General features: G+C 40.0%; 1 protein-coding gene across 5 annotated transcripts in view; it reads right to left on the reverse strand.

The window, feature by feature from the left end:
- PDE7A (phosphodiesterase 7A) overlaps positions 1 to 18296 on the reverse strand; it is a 121900-nt gene that overhangs the window by 6203 nt on the left and 97401 nt on the right. For 2 of the 5 annotated variants that reach the window (XR_004301430.1, XM_032421521.1), the window contains exons 6-12: positions 13848 to 13943; positions 11947 to 12047; positions 6454 to 6585; positions 6175 to 6266; positions 3908 to 4052; positions 2809 to 2905; positions 2021 to 2128 (exon numbers count right to left, since the gene is read on the reverse strand). Coding sequence is in view for 4 of the 5 variants with exons in the window: in XM_032421521.1 (XP_032277412.1) it covers positions 2021 to 2128; positions 2809 to 2905; positions 3908 to 4052; positions 6175 to 6266; positions 6454 to 6585; positions 11947 to 12047; positions 13848 to 13943 (771 nt within the window). In the remaining variant the exon portion in view is untranslated. The remainder of the gene's footprint in view (positions 1 to 2020; positions 2129 to 2808; positions 2906 to 3907; positions 4053 to 6174; positions 6267 to 6453; positions 6586 to 11946; positions 12048 to 13847; positions 13944 to 18296) is intronic. The other 3 variants (XM_032421522.1, XM_032421524.1, XM_032421523.1) reach the window with 2 other exon arrangements.

The following is an 18296-nucleotide window of genomic DNA, read 5'->3' on the forward strand; positions in this document are numbered from 1 at the left end:
ACATCCAACAATCCAGAAGTATTACTTCTGGCTCTAGGTTAATCTTCTTTTAGCTCTTAAGTACCTGGTAAAAAGGAACGGGCCGGGGTCCTGGACACAGAGCCCCGCAGCGCCCTCTCGGAGGGTGGGGCGCTCGTCAGCTGCCTGGGAGCCCCCTTGCTGTTCTAGCCCACGGGCCTCTCTTACCTCCACCCACACTACAGGACACCATGTCAGATGCCTTACTCAGCCAGGACATGACCTTTTCTTGTTTAACAAAACTAGTACTCCTATCAAAGAAGGAAACTGCATTAATTAAACATGACTTCTACTTACTGACCCTATGCTGGTTCTGAGTAATCACAGTATTTGTAGTCCTATGATTTACCCTAGAAATCTAATCTTTCCAAGGCTTTTTTTTACCTGGGATTTGATGTCACAAAGACCAGTATCTGTTAACTGTATCAACTGGGCAAACTATCTGAACAAGAGCCTACTAGCGGTACTTCTGTCCTAGGGTGGTTGTGAGGAGTCAGCAGGCGTCAACTTTTACCATCATTTTCTGTAAAGTCTTTGTCCTTCAGATAACCTTACCTAGAACTGTCCAACACGGACAAGATCTATAGATGGAAATGAAGAGTTTAAGGGATCCGGCTTCTTTTCCCTTTCAAAAAACGCAATTTTAAAAAACCTCGTTGTAAGTTCCCTCACTAACTGAGGGGGTCATTTCCTCGGGCAAAAGAACGTGAAAGTAAGCTCCGGAGACGCCGCTACCCACTCTCCTATCTTCGATTCAATCCCCTTTGCCCACGTTTCACCTGGTCTTTGCCTTTCAAGACTTTTCTACTTGAGATTCCAGGCACAACAGACCTGCTTCTTAACTGTCTTCTCATCCTCCCCAAAGAACGCGTCGCCCGCGGTGAAGCTCCTCGGCTCCCTGGCTCCCTGGCTCTCCGGGCGCCGGCAGCCCTGCACTCTCCCGGGCCCGGCTCTTCGGCTTCCCTGCCTCGCCCTCTGCGCTCAAGTCCCTTACTTCCCGCCGTCTTCCACGTGACCATCCTCGGCAGGTACAGTGTGAGCATTCCATTTCTGAATTTCTCACCCGACGGCACAGGCCTCTTTTCAAAGTATTATGCCACAGAAGCACGTTATCTTCAGAAAGATAAAGTTCCTAGAAATTCAGAAGTTTGTGTCCACACTTCTTTACGTTCCCTAATGCTCCAAGGCCCTACTCAACACCAGCTACCAAAACCATACTCGTCCCTCAATACCTTGCTGACCTGTCCCTCCGCACACTGTCCTCCTACTTTACACTCAAAACCCCACCGCCCCCTCCTCTGCTCTTGCTCCAGTCACAGCACATCCCCCCGTGTTTTCCATCACAGCGTAACTAACGGCTCTCAAGTGCCCCCTGCCTCCAGGGCCAGGGCCTGGGAGCCAGGAGAGACATGATCTGGTGCCCCGAGGCCTGGGGACGGGACGGCTCTGCCTGCAGAGAGTGGAACGTGGCTTCTAGAAGGGGTGGCTCTTCCAGAAAAACGAGTCCAGCAGACAGGTGGGAAGGATGGCGAGGCGGAAAGAGTGAAGGGGGCGTCACGGATTTGGGGAACGGGGCCGAGTCCCAAGCTGCTGTGGGTGCGCGAGGGGCAGCTGCTGGGGAGCAGGGGCGTGTGCGGGAGGCTGCAGAATGAGCCAACAGCGGAGCTACAGGACACAAGGAAGCACTGGCGGAAACTGGTCTTCACACTATCATCCTGCTTGCTCACTTCAGAACGGCAATGCCAGACGCGGGCAGAAGAAGCTTCCACATGGGCAAAATTCTTTTGGGGTTAGAACACACCAAAGTTACTGCTACCTACTTTGCAAAAATCATGGTTTTTAGGACCTAAGATCAAATGACAGCAAATTATAAGAGCCAAAAACAGGAAAAACTGGTAAAATGTCTTCAATTAAAAACTAAAAATGAGCACAATTTTAATATTACATGTTTCAAATGTATATCTCTTCTTGACAAAATTAAAGTCAGCGGCATTTTTCTAACCAGCTGTATCTAAGTATGCAGAGTTACCAATCTGGATGTTGGCAATAGATTCAGTCTGACGATCACAAAGTGGACTCACACCCAAATGATACTTCTTTTCTATATCTCCTAAAATTAAAAAAAAACAAAACAGAATTATTAATGTGGAACACACCTACTGCTTAAGTATATAATTAAAGTCTTTGTCTTACCTGTACATTCCTTAGGAAAAACACGACATACTTAATCCTCCTGAGAGGATGAATTCTAAATTAGTTCTTTTTTAGATTTTTAAGTTATTCACAGAGGGAAAAGGTTGCCAAGCTGATATCCTATTTTAAATGGAGAAGATGAAAAATTTCACTAGGTGTTACCCCAAGACTGTAATTCTGTCAGCATTTTAATTTAAAACTTAAGATTTCTAAAAGGAAGGTACATGAAATGAAGATCCTTGGTTCCTGGCTTGAAATCACTAAAAATATCCTGCACGTTCATACGGCCATACATTCCACATGGGACAAAGATGGAACAAGGTCAGGAAATCTTTCTGCAGAGCAAAATTTCCAACCAGATCTACGTCTATTTATAAATGCATACATATATTCATATCTGATCATTTCAAAAGCGAACTGCTAATTTCCAAAACAGATGCTCAATTTGTACACTATTTGTTCTATGTACATCTACTATGAATTGTCACTAAAAATACCAAGCATCTCTTGCTGGACTCCTGTAAATGTCTGAGTTAGTTTATCCACGTGATGCTAAAAACGGAACTGAAAAGACTATCACTCGAAACTGTAACTTGCCTTGATGGAAGAATTCCTCTGTTACTTTCTCACTCCACTGCTTGCTTAATTCCCAGGTCCGACACGGGTTACAAATATCAGCACATTTCAAAGCCATCTAGCAAGCAAAATATTAAAATTCTTTTAAGAAAAAAGTAAAATTTCAATTGCACAAACTTCAACATGCTTTTTAATCATGGGAAAAACAACATCTTAACAAAGAAAAAGAAAATACTGCAATAGAAAATTCATTGTCTTTTATATTCATTTCATGACGCTGTTAGGGCTATCAATTATTTCTGCAGGAATGCTGAAGGACTGCTCATCTAATGACACGTTATTAATACCCAAGAGCCAAGCAGGAGGACTGGACTAAACATAAAGCTACAAAGAAATCATCTGATTCTCTCTCATTTTTATTTTTATTATTTTTTTAAATTTTTATTTATTTGACAGAGAGAGAGACAGCGAGAGAGGGAACACAAGCAGGGGGAGTGGGAGAGGGAGAAGCAGGCTTCCCACGGAGCAGGGAGCCTGCCGCGGGGCTTGATCCCAGGACCTTGGGATCATGACCTGAGCCGAAGGCAGACGCTTAATGACTGAGCCACCCAGGCGCCCCTCTCTCTCATTTTTAGATGCAAGAATTGATTCAAATGGTTTGTTGGTCAGCACCCTAATCTCGCGAAAATTGTTTTTGTTAGAAATCTCAGGTATGAAAACTATAAAAGTAATGGTGCTTTTTTTTTTTTTTTAAACATTTTATTTATTTGAGAGAGAGAGAGAGTGCCTGTGAGTGCACAAGCGGGGGGAGCTGCAGGCAGAGGGAGAAGCAGACTCCCCACTGAGCAGGGCGCCTGATGCAGGGCTCGATCCCCGGACCCTGGGATCGTGACCTGAGCGGAAGGCAGACGCTTAATGACTGAGCCACCCAGGTGTCCCATCAATGGTGCTTTCCTAAGGAGGAGATTAACCTTCTGGAAAGTGTTTCACTAACGGAAGGAGATTCCACAGCTTTCCCTCAAGATTTGACCACTCTGAAAGCTACCTCAGAAGATTTCATTTTTATTCTAATGCTTATGTAATTTATCTAGAAAGAGAATCTTTCCCAGCCCCATTTTACCTGTAAAACCAAATGCCTATGCCTGGCATCTTCTAGGCATAAGTCACCTCTGTCCAAATGGGACCTAAACAATGACAGATACTCATTTTGGCGACTGATGTCTGTGGCTAGTATCAAAGCACCTATCTGAGTCTCCATTTGTTGCCTGGAATGAGAGAAATATAAAGAGAAAATACAAGACTTTCAATTAAATAGTTACTTCTTGATTTTTTTTTCTTAAGCTTAACACTCTAATTGCCATTCAACTTTTAACCTATCACAAAAAAATGAATTTTACAGAATGCATTTAAAAAAACCTACTAAAATAATCAACTAAAACCAAAGGACAGGAAAATACCAATATGCGTACATTCCAAAAAGAGTGCTTTTTTTTGCCAACCAAGGAGGAATTATTTGCCTTAAAGAAAATCTATATGAGATTGGTATGTTATTTTAGAAAATTCTTTGCTGGGATGTGCTGAGGGTAAACAACTCTGGTTTATTTTTTGGTGTCTGAGATCTGAAAGGCAGAAGGTTGGTTCAAACGGAGAAAGAACAGCCCATTCAACAACTAATTCTTGTAGGTATTTTGACTAAGATGCCTGATTATACATTGATAAAATCCCACCAAACAATCTGATAACGTTTATTTATTTATTTTAAAGATTTTATTTATTTATTTGACAGAAAGAGACACAGCGAGAAAGGGAACACAAGCAGGGGGAATGGGGGAGGGAGAAGCAGGCTTCCCGCGGAGCAGGGAGCCTGATGCGGGGCTAGATCCCAGGACCCTGGGATTGTAACCCGAGCCGAAGGCAGATGCTTAACGACTGAGCCACCCAGGCGCCCTGATAAAGTTTAGATAAAATTGTATTTTCAGGGTCAAATTCAAGAATCAAAATTATCTGAATGAATATCTAACTTTTCTGGAAAGGAAAAGGTAACGTGTTAATACAAATACATTATATCATTCTTAAAACTGTTTCAAGTCAAGTAAGAGAAATAAACTTAAAAAAAAAATCCCTGCCTTTTTCCCCCTCAATGGGCCATAGCAAACATTATCTATGTATGAAGATCAGTAAAGACCTGTCAATAGCTTAAAAGGCTCACAATATTGGATATTAAATAAAACAAGCCCTAAATAAAGGAAACATGAAAGAATGCTATTACGCAGTGTTCCTTATTTTCAGTTTTTATCAACAGGGTTAATCATCAAATGTAAAACAAGACAAAAAGGGAATAAAGCAAACATTTTAATCTGCCTTAATCAAGAAAAAAATAATTTATAAAAACTATGGTTTAAGCAATTTTTATATTTGTACTATGGCAAGAAACAATTTTACTTACCAGAAGTATTGTCATAACTCCAAATGGTATCCGAGAATAAAGATTTAAAAGAATAGAAAATAAAGTCCAGCTTTTTTCTCATGGTCATTACACAAAATACTTAAGTTTTTAAAATAAAGTTGTTTTAAATTATGAAAGGGAAAATGGAAAGAACTATGATAGTGACTTAAATTATAGTACCCAAACATTTTTATGCCTCACCTTGTTTCCTAGAGTTAGATGGTTTACACCCATTTACATGGTTTTCTTAAGTGCATCTTCTCTCAGTGAGACATTAGTAAAAGCTTTTGTTTGTAGATCAATAAGAGATTTTGTTAACCACCATCATATTGAGCTCATTTGCACTGATGCTTTTTATTAGGCTTTCAAATGGCCTGCTTAACATTAAATGGTCTTTACTTAAAAAATTAGTATTTCCTGTTCTTTCCATCACTATTTTATCCTATAGCTAGCTCCAGAAGTGACTCCAGGACTATGCTACTGAACTACAAAGCATCCTTTTTACTTGTTATCAGTTTTGAAAACTTCCTGAAACTTACTTGAATGAGTGTATTTATTATACACAATGATTAATTTCTTTATACCTAGAATTTCTTTACATCTAGAATTATTCAAATGAGCATAAAATGGAAATACGTAATACTATTTACATAAATAAGTAGTAAACTATGAGCCACTGTGTATTTGGAGTGAATTTTATAATACTCAAATCTATGGGGTGAGCCATAAAAATTCACTAAAAAAATACTACTGTCTATACTGTAGAATAGGTTTAAATTACTAGAATTTTGATATAAAGGTGTAAAATAATTTAGCCATTAAATTTAACAAAAACTGAAAACTGTGGAACACCTGAATAATTTTTAAAACTTTATAAAATTGTTTTGCCAACTTAATCTCCATAGTTCGTAACAAATTAAATGTGTCTTAATCCAGCCTACCTGTTTTCTGATGGCATATGTGAGAATAAACCAGATTCTCTCAATAATCCCACTGCAGATCTCCAGTGGTGATTTTCCAGTACTGAAGTATTCTACAAAAAAGGGCATATCTGAGTTATTTAATGGTAAGCCTCTTCCTGAACATAAAGAATTATTTGTAGGTAATATTAATCTGGTTAAAATTCTAACATTCATTGAGAATCTGTTTACGACTTTGACTCCATTAAAACATTTTCCAGAATACAAGAATATTAAATTGCATGCTAAAATTGTACTAACCTTGTACAGAGTTGCCAAGTAATGGTTAGTTTTAATAAGGAAAGGTTGATTAACACCTGGATGATCCAGATCGTGAGTGGCAGCCGCAATTAAGCTCAGCAAGACATCCCAAGGGGTTACAGAACTGGCAAGCTGAAGTGTGACAAAAGAATTAATTATAGGCATGTCTGAAATAAACTCAGTACCATTACAGGAGTTTTGAATTAGCTCCAAATAGTAGTGTCGAGTCTCCTCCTCCTCCATGTTTTTCAGACTGTTCATGAAGACCACCGGACGCCTGCCAGGTGATGTCCTCGTCCTGACACTGGGGACAGGCATGATAATGATGGGTATCCCTTCCTGTGTGGAGCTCATGGACCTTGTCCTTATACTGTTTCATCTTAAACAAGCTTACTTAAGATGACAGCTAAAACATAAACCACCTTTTTGAGAAATGAGTTTAAAACAAACACAGGTTTGTCTATTGTTATTACTGTAGCCACCACCGACAGAAGACCTATGACTGAGGGTACTTACCTGTCAACAAACTGGTTACTGGACGTCAATTAGGAATCCAAAATGTAAGGTTATTTCTGAGGTTCTAATGTTTAAGGAAGCTACTGAGTAATCATGGAGAAGTCTATGTCCAGTGTGTAATAAAATCCTCTCCCAATGGATGGATACATTCAGAACAGTGTTCACAATGTATTCACCTCAGAAAAGGCAATCTTGTAAACTAGCAATTATGATGTTACTTTCAATATTCATTGCTAATCTTAGCTGATACAATAAAATAATCACAAGAAGTAAGTTTATTACCTGGCTGAAACTATCCGTGGTAAAATAACTAACTGAAATTGTCAATGGTAAGAAATGATCACCTGCGTATATCACCTGCTCTTCATCAAGCACCTCTCATTTTCTGGCCAACTTCTACTCATCTTTTAGGGCCTGACTCCTCTGACCAGATCTACCTTGTTCTCTGCCTCCAGCCCCTGAGCAAACAAATGACTGATCTGTGTTCCTACAACACCTCAATGTCCCTGCCATAGTAACACTCTGCAGAGCACACTTTTATTTCGGTTAACATTAGGGCAATGCTCTCTACACTTGTGTGATCCTGTGTCCTACCTAACAGTAAAATATTTTGACCATATACCCCCAATACAGTTATACTTACTGATTATGATACTGGATTAATATATATTGCACATGATAAAACAGAGGTGAAAGTTGAAAAATTTAGATAAAAATTCTAACTTTTTTTTTCCTATACCAGAATGGACTTTTTTCCATCCCCTATGTCAAGCTCATCTCAGACTGGAAAAAAAAAAAAAAAAATCACCATCTGAGGGCTTGAATCCCCTGGAAAACTAAGTTGTTTGAAGGCAGGAAATCTGCATTATTTTGTATTACCTATAATTGCTGTATGGAGAGGCTCAATGAATGGAGAGGATGGTAAAGAAAATGATTTCTTCTTTAGGATATGCAAAAGCATTTAAAAAAAAAAAAGATGTTTAAAGCCCTGCTTACTAATCAAGATACAAAGGAGGCATACTCTGTGGGCAGCCTGCATCTAAAACAACCTCCCCTCCCCGACAGAGACGTGTGGGCATGGCTGTGGACACCTTATGAACGCGTAATTTATTAAGCAATATGCAGAGGTATCATATTCTTATGGTAACTAAAACAGAGGGGAAGTGGCAGAAAAATAGACATGTACTATCCTGGGAGAATATAGTAATCCAGAATGAGACTTAATAAAAAAATTAATGTATCATTACACAGGACATCAAACAATCTCAGGTAGATTTAAGAGTTGACCATTAAAAAGAGAAACATGAGAAGGAGCAACTGAATTTTTTAAAAGTCCTGTGAAGGGAAAGTAAATTCTAAGTTGAAAACAAATCCATGGGGCGCCTGGGTGGCTCAGTCGTTAAGCGTCTGCCTTCGGCTCAGGTCATGATCCCAAGGTCCTGGGATCGAGCCCCGCATCAGGCTCCCTGCTTGGCGGGAAGCCTGCTTCTCCCTCTCCCACGCCCCCTGCTTGTGTTCCCTCTCTCGCTGTGTCTCTCCCTGTCAAATAAATAAAATCTTTAAAAAAAAAAAACAAAAAAACAAATCCACATTAAAAAAAAATTCTTGAATAAAAATGTAACATTTCTGCTTGTAAAAAATTTTTCATCAGAAAGAAAACTTTATGAGCTTTATAACAAAGACAAAGAAGTCAATGACATTAATACAATTTTTTTAAAAAGTGAATTAAAACCAAAGGCAAATGTTATTTCCATTCCTGTGACTGTATCTGGTAACGCCGGACTGTACCAAGTCATGTGAAGAAGAAACTGCAGATCATCTGACGTCTATGAGCCAGACTTCAGCTGTATCTGCAAAACTATCGTCAGGGCCCTTTTTCAAACAGAAAACTAGTAATGGTGAGTTTTCCTGTGTTCGATAAAAAAACCTCACTGTTTTTATTGTTGCTATTAAGTGCTAATAGGCTCAACTGGAACAAAATTGTTAGCTACGTAAGTTCAGCTAGGAAAACATAAAAGTAAACACTAAAGTTAGAGGTGATGCAAGTACAGAGAGAAGCAACTTTTCCGTAACTTTCTGACAATTTTGGGGGCTTTCAATATTTTTTTCACCTACAGTCCAGGAATTAGCTCTTACACAGAAATCATACATAACAACTGAAGGCAGGTTTCTCACTAAATACTATATCTAAGCCTTTCTATTTACGATGCCCTCTGTGTCTGCATCTTTCTACGGCTGACTCCCCCTCAAATTTTCCCTTTAGGTTTCAGTGTTTTCTGACCACTCTACCTAAAGCCATAAATGCTTGCCATCCACTGGTCAATCTAAAGCACATTCCTCTATTTCACTTTCTCCATGGCAGTAATTACAACAATACATGTCAACATTCTAAAGATATTTATTTTTCAGAGAGGGAGGGAGAGAGAGTGAGCGAGCGTGAGCAAGGAGAGCGGCAGGCAGAGGGAGAAGCAGGCTCCCCACTGAGCAGAGAGCCTGATGCAGACCAGGACCTGGACCAGGACCCTCGATCCCAGGACCCTGGGGTCATGACCTGAGCTGAAAGCAGATGCTTAACTGACTGAGCCACCCAGGCGTCCCATATGTCAACATTTATTTAATGACTGCTTCCCCCACTGGGACCTTTCCTGTCCTGTTTACCACTGGATTCCTAGCACCAGGAAAATGTACTTAATTAATGAACGAAAGCACTTGAAAGCATGATGCCACACGAAAGCCTGGGAAGTAAAAAAGATACAATCTTAAGGCTTTTTTTAAAATGCACTTTTAAAACTTTGAGGGATTCTGTTTTAAAATGTAAACTACAATAAAGGAGAAGGGAATTCTTGCATCTGAGGGCCCAGGGATTTTATCTGTCTCCTTCAATGGAGCTTTGATTAAATTCACTGAGTATGTTAACGATGAAAAGTTTTTAAAAGAAGAATTATCAGAGTTACACGGGCAAAAAAGTGTTTAAAAATTAGTATTGCCAGAGCCGCACGGGTAAGACTGTTCTTCATTTTTATCCACAACCTCCCCATCCTGCATGTTCTCTGCCCCTCTCGCAGCGCCCACGGCCTGGCATCAACCCTACCTTCTGCGCCCCTGGATTCTGGTTGGGTGTGGCCAGTGGAAGACAGGAGCGGAGAAGCCTTCACAGACATGTTCACTAGGTTAATTAACTTCCTGTGTCTCACAGAACAGGACACTTAACCTTCATCATTCCATTTACTGTATGGTGATTACTTACTAATTTCTCCCAAAGAACTCTCAAACAGAGGCTTCAGGCTTGGCCCAGAGTTTTTCTAAAGTTCAATTAAAAGACTGGGGCACTTGGGAGTATACATTTGTCAAAACTGTACCCATGATCTTTGACAAATAAATAAATAAAATCTTAAAAAAAAATTTAAAAAAAGGGACGCCTGGGTGGTTCAGTTGGTTAAGCATCTGCCTTCGGCTCAGGTCATAACCCCAGGGTCCTGGGATCGAGTCCCGAATCCGGCTCCTTGCTCTGCAGGAAGCCTGTTTCTCCCTCTGCCTGCCACTTCCCCTGCTTGTGCTCTCGCTCTCTCTGACAAATAAATAAATCTTAAAATTAAAAAAAAAAACTGTACCCATGAAATGTATACATTTTATTATTGCATATAAGTGACACCACAATAAAGTTGCTTTTTTAAAAAAGTTGTGATGTGGGGCACCTGGGTAGCTCAATCGGTTAAGTGCCCAACTCCTGATTTCAGCTCAGGTCATGACCTCAGGGTTGTGGGATGGACGCCTGTGTCAGGCTCCACGCTAAGCGGGGAGTCTACTTGGGATATTCTCTCCCTCTCCCTCCGCCCCTCCCCCCCATGCATGCGCATTCACACTAAAATAAATAAATCTTTAAAAAAAAGTCATGACGTATATACTTTAAAAATTGGGGTATTTTCACATATTCCACAATCTCTTGAAAAATCAGAAGACGAGCAACCACATGGCTATATTCTCAAAGTTGGCATCAACTAGCACAAACTGGTTTAGTCAGGCTGCTTTCCCTTCTAACGTCTAGCCAGAATTCAGATCCCAGGGGAGAAGAGTTTAGAAGCTGAGCTAAGAGTAAGCCAATGTACTTGCAGAACGCTCGGGTAGGAAACGTCCACGGGCAAACGTGGCTTTCTGTTACCATCTCCAGCTGATGATTCCCGCATCTGTATCTCCAACAGATTCTCTCCTATGCTCCAGAGTCTTTGATCCAACTCTAGTCGACATCTCCATTTGGATATCACCCAAATACGTTTAATTCCACATATCCAAAATGGAACTCCTCATTTCTACCAGCCTTACCCCCAAAACTTGCTCCCTTTTCTACGTTCTCTCTCACAGAATTCCACCTTCTACTCTGCTGCCCCATGCAGTCTTCATTGACTCTTCTCCCTATTTCCCTCCCCCACATGCATGCAGACACCATAACCTGGGCATTCTAACTCCCAAGAGACCTTACAGACCACCCACCTCTCTCCTTCCCCAAGGCTACTTGTCCCAGCTTGGGCCACCAGGCTCTTTCGTAGTGCATTGAAATCAAACAGCTCCTGACAGGCGTCCATTTTCCTGGTCTTGTCAGATTCATTTTTACACCACAGGATAGTTTTCTAAAGTCTCCTATTTCTCTTCTGTAGCTCCCCATTCATTCACTGAACTGGACTAATGCTATCCAGCCCTCATGGAGCTCACAAGAAGCTTGGTATAAATGCCAGTGTCTTAACATAGCCCTGGGGGGGGTGGTGCCTAGGATCTGGACCTTGCCTGGACTTCTCCAGCCTCACTTTCAACAATCACCCAGTTCTCCAGCTGCTGCACTTACAAATATAACCACGATGGGAAACTTGATCCAGCCAGATCTCATTCTTGTGAAGGAAGTCTCTCCTTTTGAGTCAAATCACTAATTTAAGGAAAAGGAATTTCCTTAGAATTTTCACCCAGCACCTTACCTTAGGTTCTTACCTTAGGTTCTTTTAAGTAACAGTGCATGGCCTGAGTAACATCTGCAGCATGGACTGCATTGTGGTAAGGGTTTTGACTGTGGTAATCTTCTTGAATCATAACTGCAAAGAAAAAAGATCCCAGATTTCATTGTAGGTGAGAAGCATGTACAAGTACAAAAATTATGGTGATTATGAGTTTTCGACTTAAAATTTTCATGTGGCTATCAGCTAACTATTCAGATTCAGAGATGATAATCACCTCGTAAGTCACATGTTTACCAAAGAATCAATACCATTTGACTGCAGACTTGTTTGAAATTTTCAGAAGGTATTCATGTCAAAACAATAAATATTTTTCTCTTTCAAAATGTGAATCTATCATTGTGCCAAACTCCCCTCTTCTAAATGTAATTTTAAAAGTTTCTCAGTTTAACTAAAAAACACTACAATTCATTCAATACATACTTATTGGACCAAGTACTGTCTTAGATTCTAGACATTTATCAGTGAACAAAAATCTATATGAAGGTAAAATAGGACAGTCATTTGGGGGTATATGAACATGATCCATGAGGTAAGTTTCGGATCTGGCATTAGTTTTTCAGTAGTAAGGCTGGACCTTCTGCTAATCCTACGCTCTGCTCAGTGTCTGTTATGCTCTCATGAAAAAGGAGACGAGGATTAGGGTAGCGCTATCCCCACTGCCATCAGGCCTGCCGTGGCCCTAGTAGCTAACACTCTAATCTACTGATCACTAAGTAATGTGAACCAATTCCACAGTGCTAAACTACGATTTACCGGTGAGAAGGAAGGAGCACTGCAAATCTCTATTTACTTTAATCCAACCTTTCAAACAACTTTTTCATTACTCTTGTTAGTATCTATTCTTGTATGTGTTTTATAATTTATATAATATATAACTATAGTATTACAGACATAAATTATAAATAAATATACATGAAAAGTTTCTCAAGGGCCTAGGTAATAAGTTTATCTTCGTTTGGTATTTAAAAGGAAAGAAAATATAGTATCTTCTTCTTTAAAAAAGTAAGAAATAATCCTCATGCTTCTTTTCTTTTAATGTATTTATTTGGTGAAAAACTTCAACTTTTTTCCTAGCAGAGCAGTCCTAAGCAAATATCACCATGCATGTTTAAACATATTAAAAATAATCTTTAAAGTGTACTGTAAAGAGATTTCTGGGATCAGAAAAAGAGAACACCTAAGCACAATGTACCTGATTTTTTAAAGTTTGAGCTTTCAAACTTTTTAAAAAGGACAGAAACGGTGTCATCTTTATAACAAAGCTGTAGTCAAGTAAGAGACTGACTGCAGAAGTGTCCCATTTCTTCACCTTGCTCTCCAGCCATGGCTTTGAACCTTCAAAGCTTCCTGGCCGAGAAGTGTGCTCATCCCCACCTGACGTGCTTTGGCCAACAGGATGTTGTGGCGTGAAGGAGAGCAGTGCCGACACTGGGTTCCGGGGGTCTGGGGTCACCAGCTCTCTCCTGGAGACTGGCCACCACTCCTTGAACAAGCTCAGCTTGTTGTAAAATAAGTATTTCCTCCTTTTTTGTTTTTTAATGTGAATTTATTAAGGTGCCAAACTCCTCTGCCTCCTTTTAATTTAATGGGAGACCATGGAGAGCTGAGCCACACGAAGCCGACTGTCCCAGCTGAGGTCCCAGGCAAGGCCCATGGAGCAGCCCACCTGCCGTCAACTGCAGGCACATAAATGAGCTCAGCCGGACCACAAGCAGCATTCAACAGCCCCAGAGACTCAGCAGCTAAATAAATGCGTGTCATTTCAAGCCACTAAATTTGGAGTAGTTTGTTTTAGAGCAATAGCTAACTGATACAACTGATGAAAATTTAAACAGTTTAAATCTTATTACTGTTAAATGGGCTGAAATCACTTACCTAAAAATCTACGAAGTTTCATCATATCTAAATGGAAGTACTCAATTAATCCATGAAGACTAAATAAATGAAAGGTTAAACTTACTAGACTATTTCCTAAAATGAAAGAAGAAGAGGTATCAGTAAGAAATACAGGCTCGCATAATTGCATTGTGCTTCCAAATATGGGTTTTGAATATAAAATATGGAGAGTACAACTTCCTACTTTTTGTCTATCTAAGATTTATATCCTTTTATTTTACCAGCTATGAACTTTAAATATCACATCTCTTTTTTTCCATTCTAAGGGGAAAAAATGGCTTTGTTTCGTTTTTCTATAACCAAATAAGATAAGCATTTTCAAATAGATCAATTTTTTGAAAGACACCAAAATAATTACAATCAATAGAAAACTTTGAAAATTGTCCCACACTAAGTTGAATGCAACTTCCCAAAGCACCCAAAACATAGCTGCACTACCTTCAGCTACCCATCCCTCTATCATGGTGCTTTAACTGAACGAGAATGTCCAAAGTCAACTGCCTTAGCTGCACCGTGTTAGGTGGAGTTTGTGTTTATTCTTCAAGATACAGAGGTAGGAAGAGGGATCGATGACTTCAAGATCAAAACTTTGAACTTGACCACTTGACTCGCCCACACTTGTAGCAAGAAATCTGAGTAGCTGCAAGGGGGCTGGGTAGTGGTCACAAAACTAGGCAGAATTCTAGGATTCTAAGTTCATGGTCAACACTACATAGAAGTCTTACTATGTTTTTCTAGTGAAATGGCTAATTTACCTCCTCAAATGCCTATTTTCAAGCCTTTTCTACTCTTCTCAAACTTTTGACATACTTCCCATTCACCCCCTCATTCCCAACAGGCTCAGACTTCAACAGAAAATATACAAGCCCTCAAGTTCCCTTTCCTTTTCAAAGCCAATCCCTCCACCCCTCCAGAGTTTCTCAGAAACCTTGCTTGGATATCCTACCAACACACCCCACATGCCTCCTCCACCCCAGTGAATCAAAATACCCCTCTCCTCAGTCGTTCCCTATATTGTTCCAATAAGCATGAGCACTTGGACATGCTCTAGATTTTCTTCTCTCTCAAACAACAAAGAATATCTGACTCTCTTGGCTCCCTCCAGAGTCACCCTCTCTATTCCCCTACATAACTAAATTTTCCAAAAGAGCTGATACATGCAGTGGGGATTACCTCATCCTCAACTTCCACTCCTTTGTCACTGACAACGGAGTCAACACTAGTATAGAAATTAAATTTGGAAAAACTACCATTGTTACAATGGTTAGTTTCTCTTCCAAGATGTGACTCTCCATTTTTTATACCTTTTATTATATTTTGAGGTTTCGTAGATTTCCTCTATAGGACACATATGTTACTTAAAAAAATGTATGTTAAAAAATTAACTTAATTTTAAAAAATGTAAGTTTTAAAGAGTTATGAGCTTATAATTTATTGTCAGCATTTAGACAATAACAATAACATAACCATGATTTTCATATTCTCTAAAGAAATCCATGATTCCTACAAAAATCTATAAAGCACTTAATATTCCCACATTGCATATTTATAGTAATAACATTTATGAAGAATTAAAAAGGACCACTGGGCTAAACTCATTACCCAAAACTGCCTAAACAACTGTCAACAGCAGCCCATGGCTGAGGAAAAATATAAATTAACTGAAAAATATCTGAATGAGAAACCCTGGAAAAGATGCAGAAGACCAAAAGATATTCTTTTTTAAAAACCTGACATATCAGGTTTTAAATGAAAAAAAATTTTTTAAACCTCTTAAGAAACTAAATGTTAAAATGCATTAAAATCCTGATAACACTCTATTGATATGAACAGGAGCCCATGCGCTTTGGAACCATTTGTGAAGAAGTGAGCTATCTTTCTGTTATTACTGCTGTAACAACCAACCTTGCCTTCATATTTCACAACGTATGTTCAAGCAAACAATCCAGTTAAAAAATAGGCAGAGGATATGAATAGACATTTTTCCAAAGAAGACCCACAGATGGCCCAGAGTTGGATGAAAAGATGCTCAATATCACTAATCATCAGGGAAGGCAAATCAAAACCATAATGAGATATCACCTTACATCTGTCAGAAAAGTTATCAAAAAGACAAGAAGTAACAACTGTTGGTGAGGATGTGGAGAAAAGGAAACCCTCTTGCACTGTTCGGGGGAAGGTAAATTGGTGCAGCCACTCCGAAGAACAGTAGGAGGATCCTCGAAGAATTAAAAAGAGAACTAACATATTATCAATTCTGCTTCTGGGTATTTATCCCAAGAAAAGGAAACACTAATTCAAAAAGATATATGCACCCCTATGTTCAGTGCAGCATTATTTACAATAACCACGTTATGGAAGCAACCTAAGTGTCTGTAGACAGATGAACAGATAAAGAAGATGTGGTATACATATACAAAGGAATATTATTCAGCCATAAAAATGAAGGAAATCTTGCCATTTGCAACAACATTGATTAATTTTAAGAGCCTTATGCTAAGTGAAATAAGTCAGACAGAGAAAGACAAACGCTATATGATCTAACGTATATGTGGAATCTTAAACAAAAAACCAAGCTCATGGATACAGAGAATAAACTGGTGGTTGTCAGAGGCGAGGGTTGGCAATGTTGACAAAATAAGTGATGGGGGTCAAAAGGTACAAATCTCCAGCTATAAAATAAGTCTGGGGGATGTTACGTACAGCATGGTGACTATAATTAATAATACTGTATTGCGGGGGCACTTGGGTGCCTCAGTCAATTAAGTGTCTGACTCTTGATCTCAACTCAGGTCTTGATCTCAGGGTTGTGAGTTCAAGCTCTGCGTTGGCCTCCAAGCTGGGTATGGAGCCTACTTAAAACAATAAAATAAAGATACTGTATTGCATATCTGGAAGTTGCTAAGAGAGTAGACTTTACAAGTTCTCATCACAAGAAAAAAATTGTAATTATGTACAGTGATGGATGTTAAGCTTTTCGTAATGTTTTAAATATATGCATATATTAAATCACTACATTGTACACTTAAAGCTAATATAATGTTATATATATCAATTATACCTCAATTTAAAAATAGGCAGGAATTGCTGAAAATGGCAGAGTAGTAGGATCCTGAGCTCACCCCTTGCGATGAATACACCAAAACTGCAAGTACATATAGAGCAAGTCTCTGAGAACGACCTGAAGACTAGCAGAATAGCTCTTCCACAGCTAAAGATATAAAGAAAAAGCCACATCACGAAGGGTAGGAGAAACAGAGATGTGGTTTGGTCAGAACCCACACCCATAAGCAGGAGGAATATCATAGGTATAGAGATCCTCCCTAAGAACTGAAGGGTTCAAGCCCCACATCAGGCACCCACTGCCCTGGGGATCTGCACCAGGAAGACAACCCTCCATAACATCTGGCTTTGACAATCAGCAGGGCTTAGGTCCAGAAGCTTTGAAAATCAGCAAAGCTTAATTCCAGGAGAGCTGGAGGACTATGGGAAGCCAAGATTCCACTCTTAAAGGGCCTGCACACAAACTCCCTTGTTTGAGACTAGCACAGAGGCAAGAGTTTAAAGACTACTTGGGCGATAAGTTAAGGAAATTCACTAATTTTAGGGCTTGTGCAATAGGGTCAGGGATCTGTAGGAACTTTCTCCAGGAATGGAAGCACTGGAAGGTACCATTTTTCTTGCCCTCCTCCTGTCTAGCTGGCCTGATGCTGGCAGGCACCAGTTCTGACACTATCTACCTTGCTAGAGCTGCTCACCTGACCAGGTGTTCCCCTGCGGACCAGTCCAGTCCAACCTACCCACCCTGGCAGACACCCCTCCAAAGGGGCTCCCATCCTGTTGCACATAGTGGGGCTGGCACCCCACCAAAGTGGCACCTGCCCTAGCAGGGGTTGCAGGCCCGTCTACAAGTGTGCCCACAATAGTCACAGCCAGCCACACTGGGGGCTAGCCCTGCCCCCCATATTAGTCATGATCCAGCCACAAAGGAAGGCACATGTAGCCCACACAGGGGAAACCCTTGGAGCTCCTGGTTACAGTGACCAGGGCGTACTGTGCTACTGGGCCCCACAGGATGCCTGCTACATAAGGCCACATGTTCAAGACCAGGAGACACAGTTGATCTACTTAATATATACAAACAAAAATAGAGAGGCAGGGAAAGGAAGAGACAGAGGAACATGTTTCAAATGAAAGAACAAGACAAAACCTTAAAAAAATACTAAATGAAATGGAAATAAGCAATCTACCTCATGAAGAGTTCAAAGTAATGGTCATAAAGATGCTCACCAAACTTGAGAGAAAAGTGGATGAACTCAACAGAGATAGAAAATATAAAAAAGAATGCATCAGAGCTGAAGAATACATTAAAATGAAAAATACAGTGAGGGAATCAATAGCAGATTAGATTATGCAAAAGAACAGATC

This window comes from Phoca vitulina, unplaced genomic scaffold, assembly GCF_004348235.1.
Source record: "Phoca vitulina isolate PV1807 unplaced genomic scaffold, GSC_HSeal_1.0 scaffold25, whole genome shotgun sequence".
NCBI classification, from domain to species: domain Eukaryota; kingdom Metazoa; phylum Chordata; class Mammalia; order Carnivora; family Phocidae; genus Phoca; species Phoca vitulina.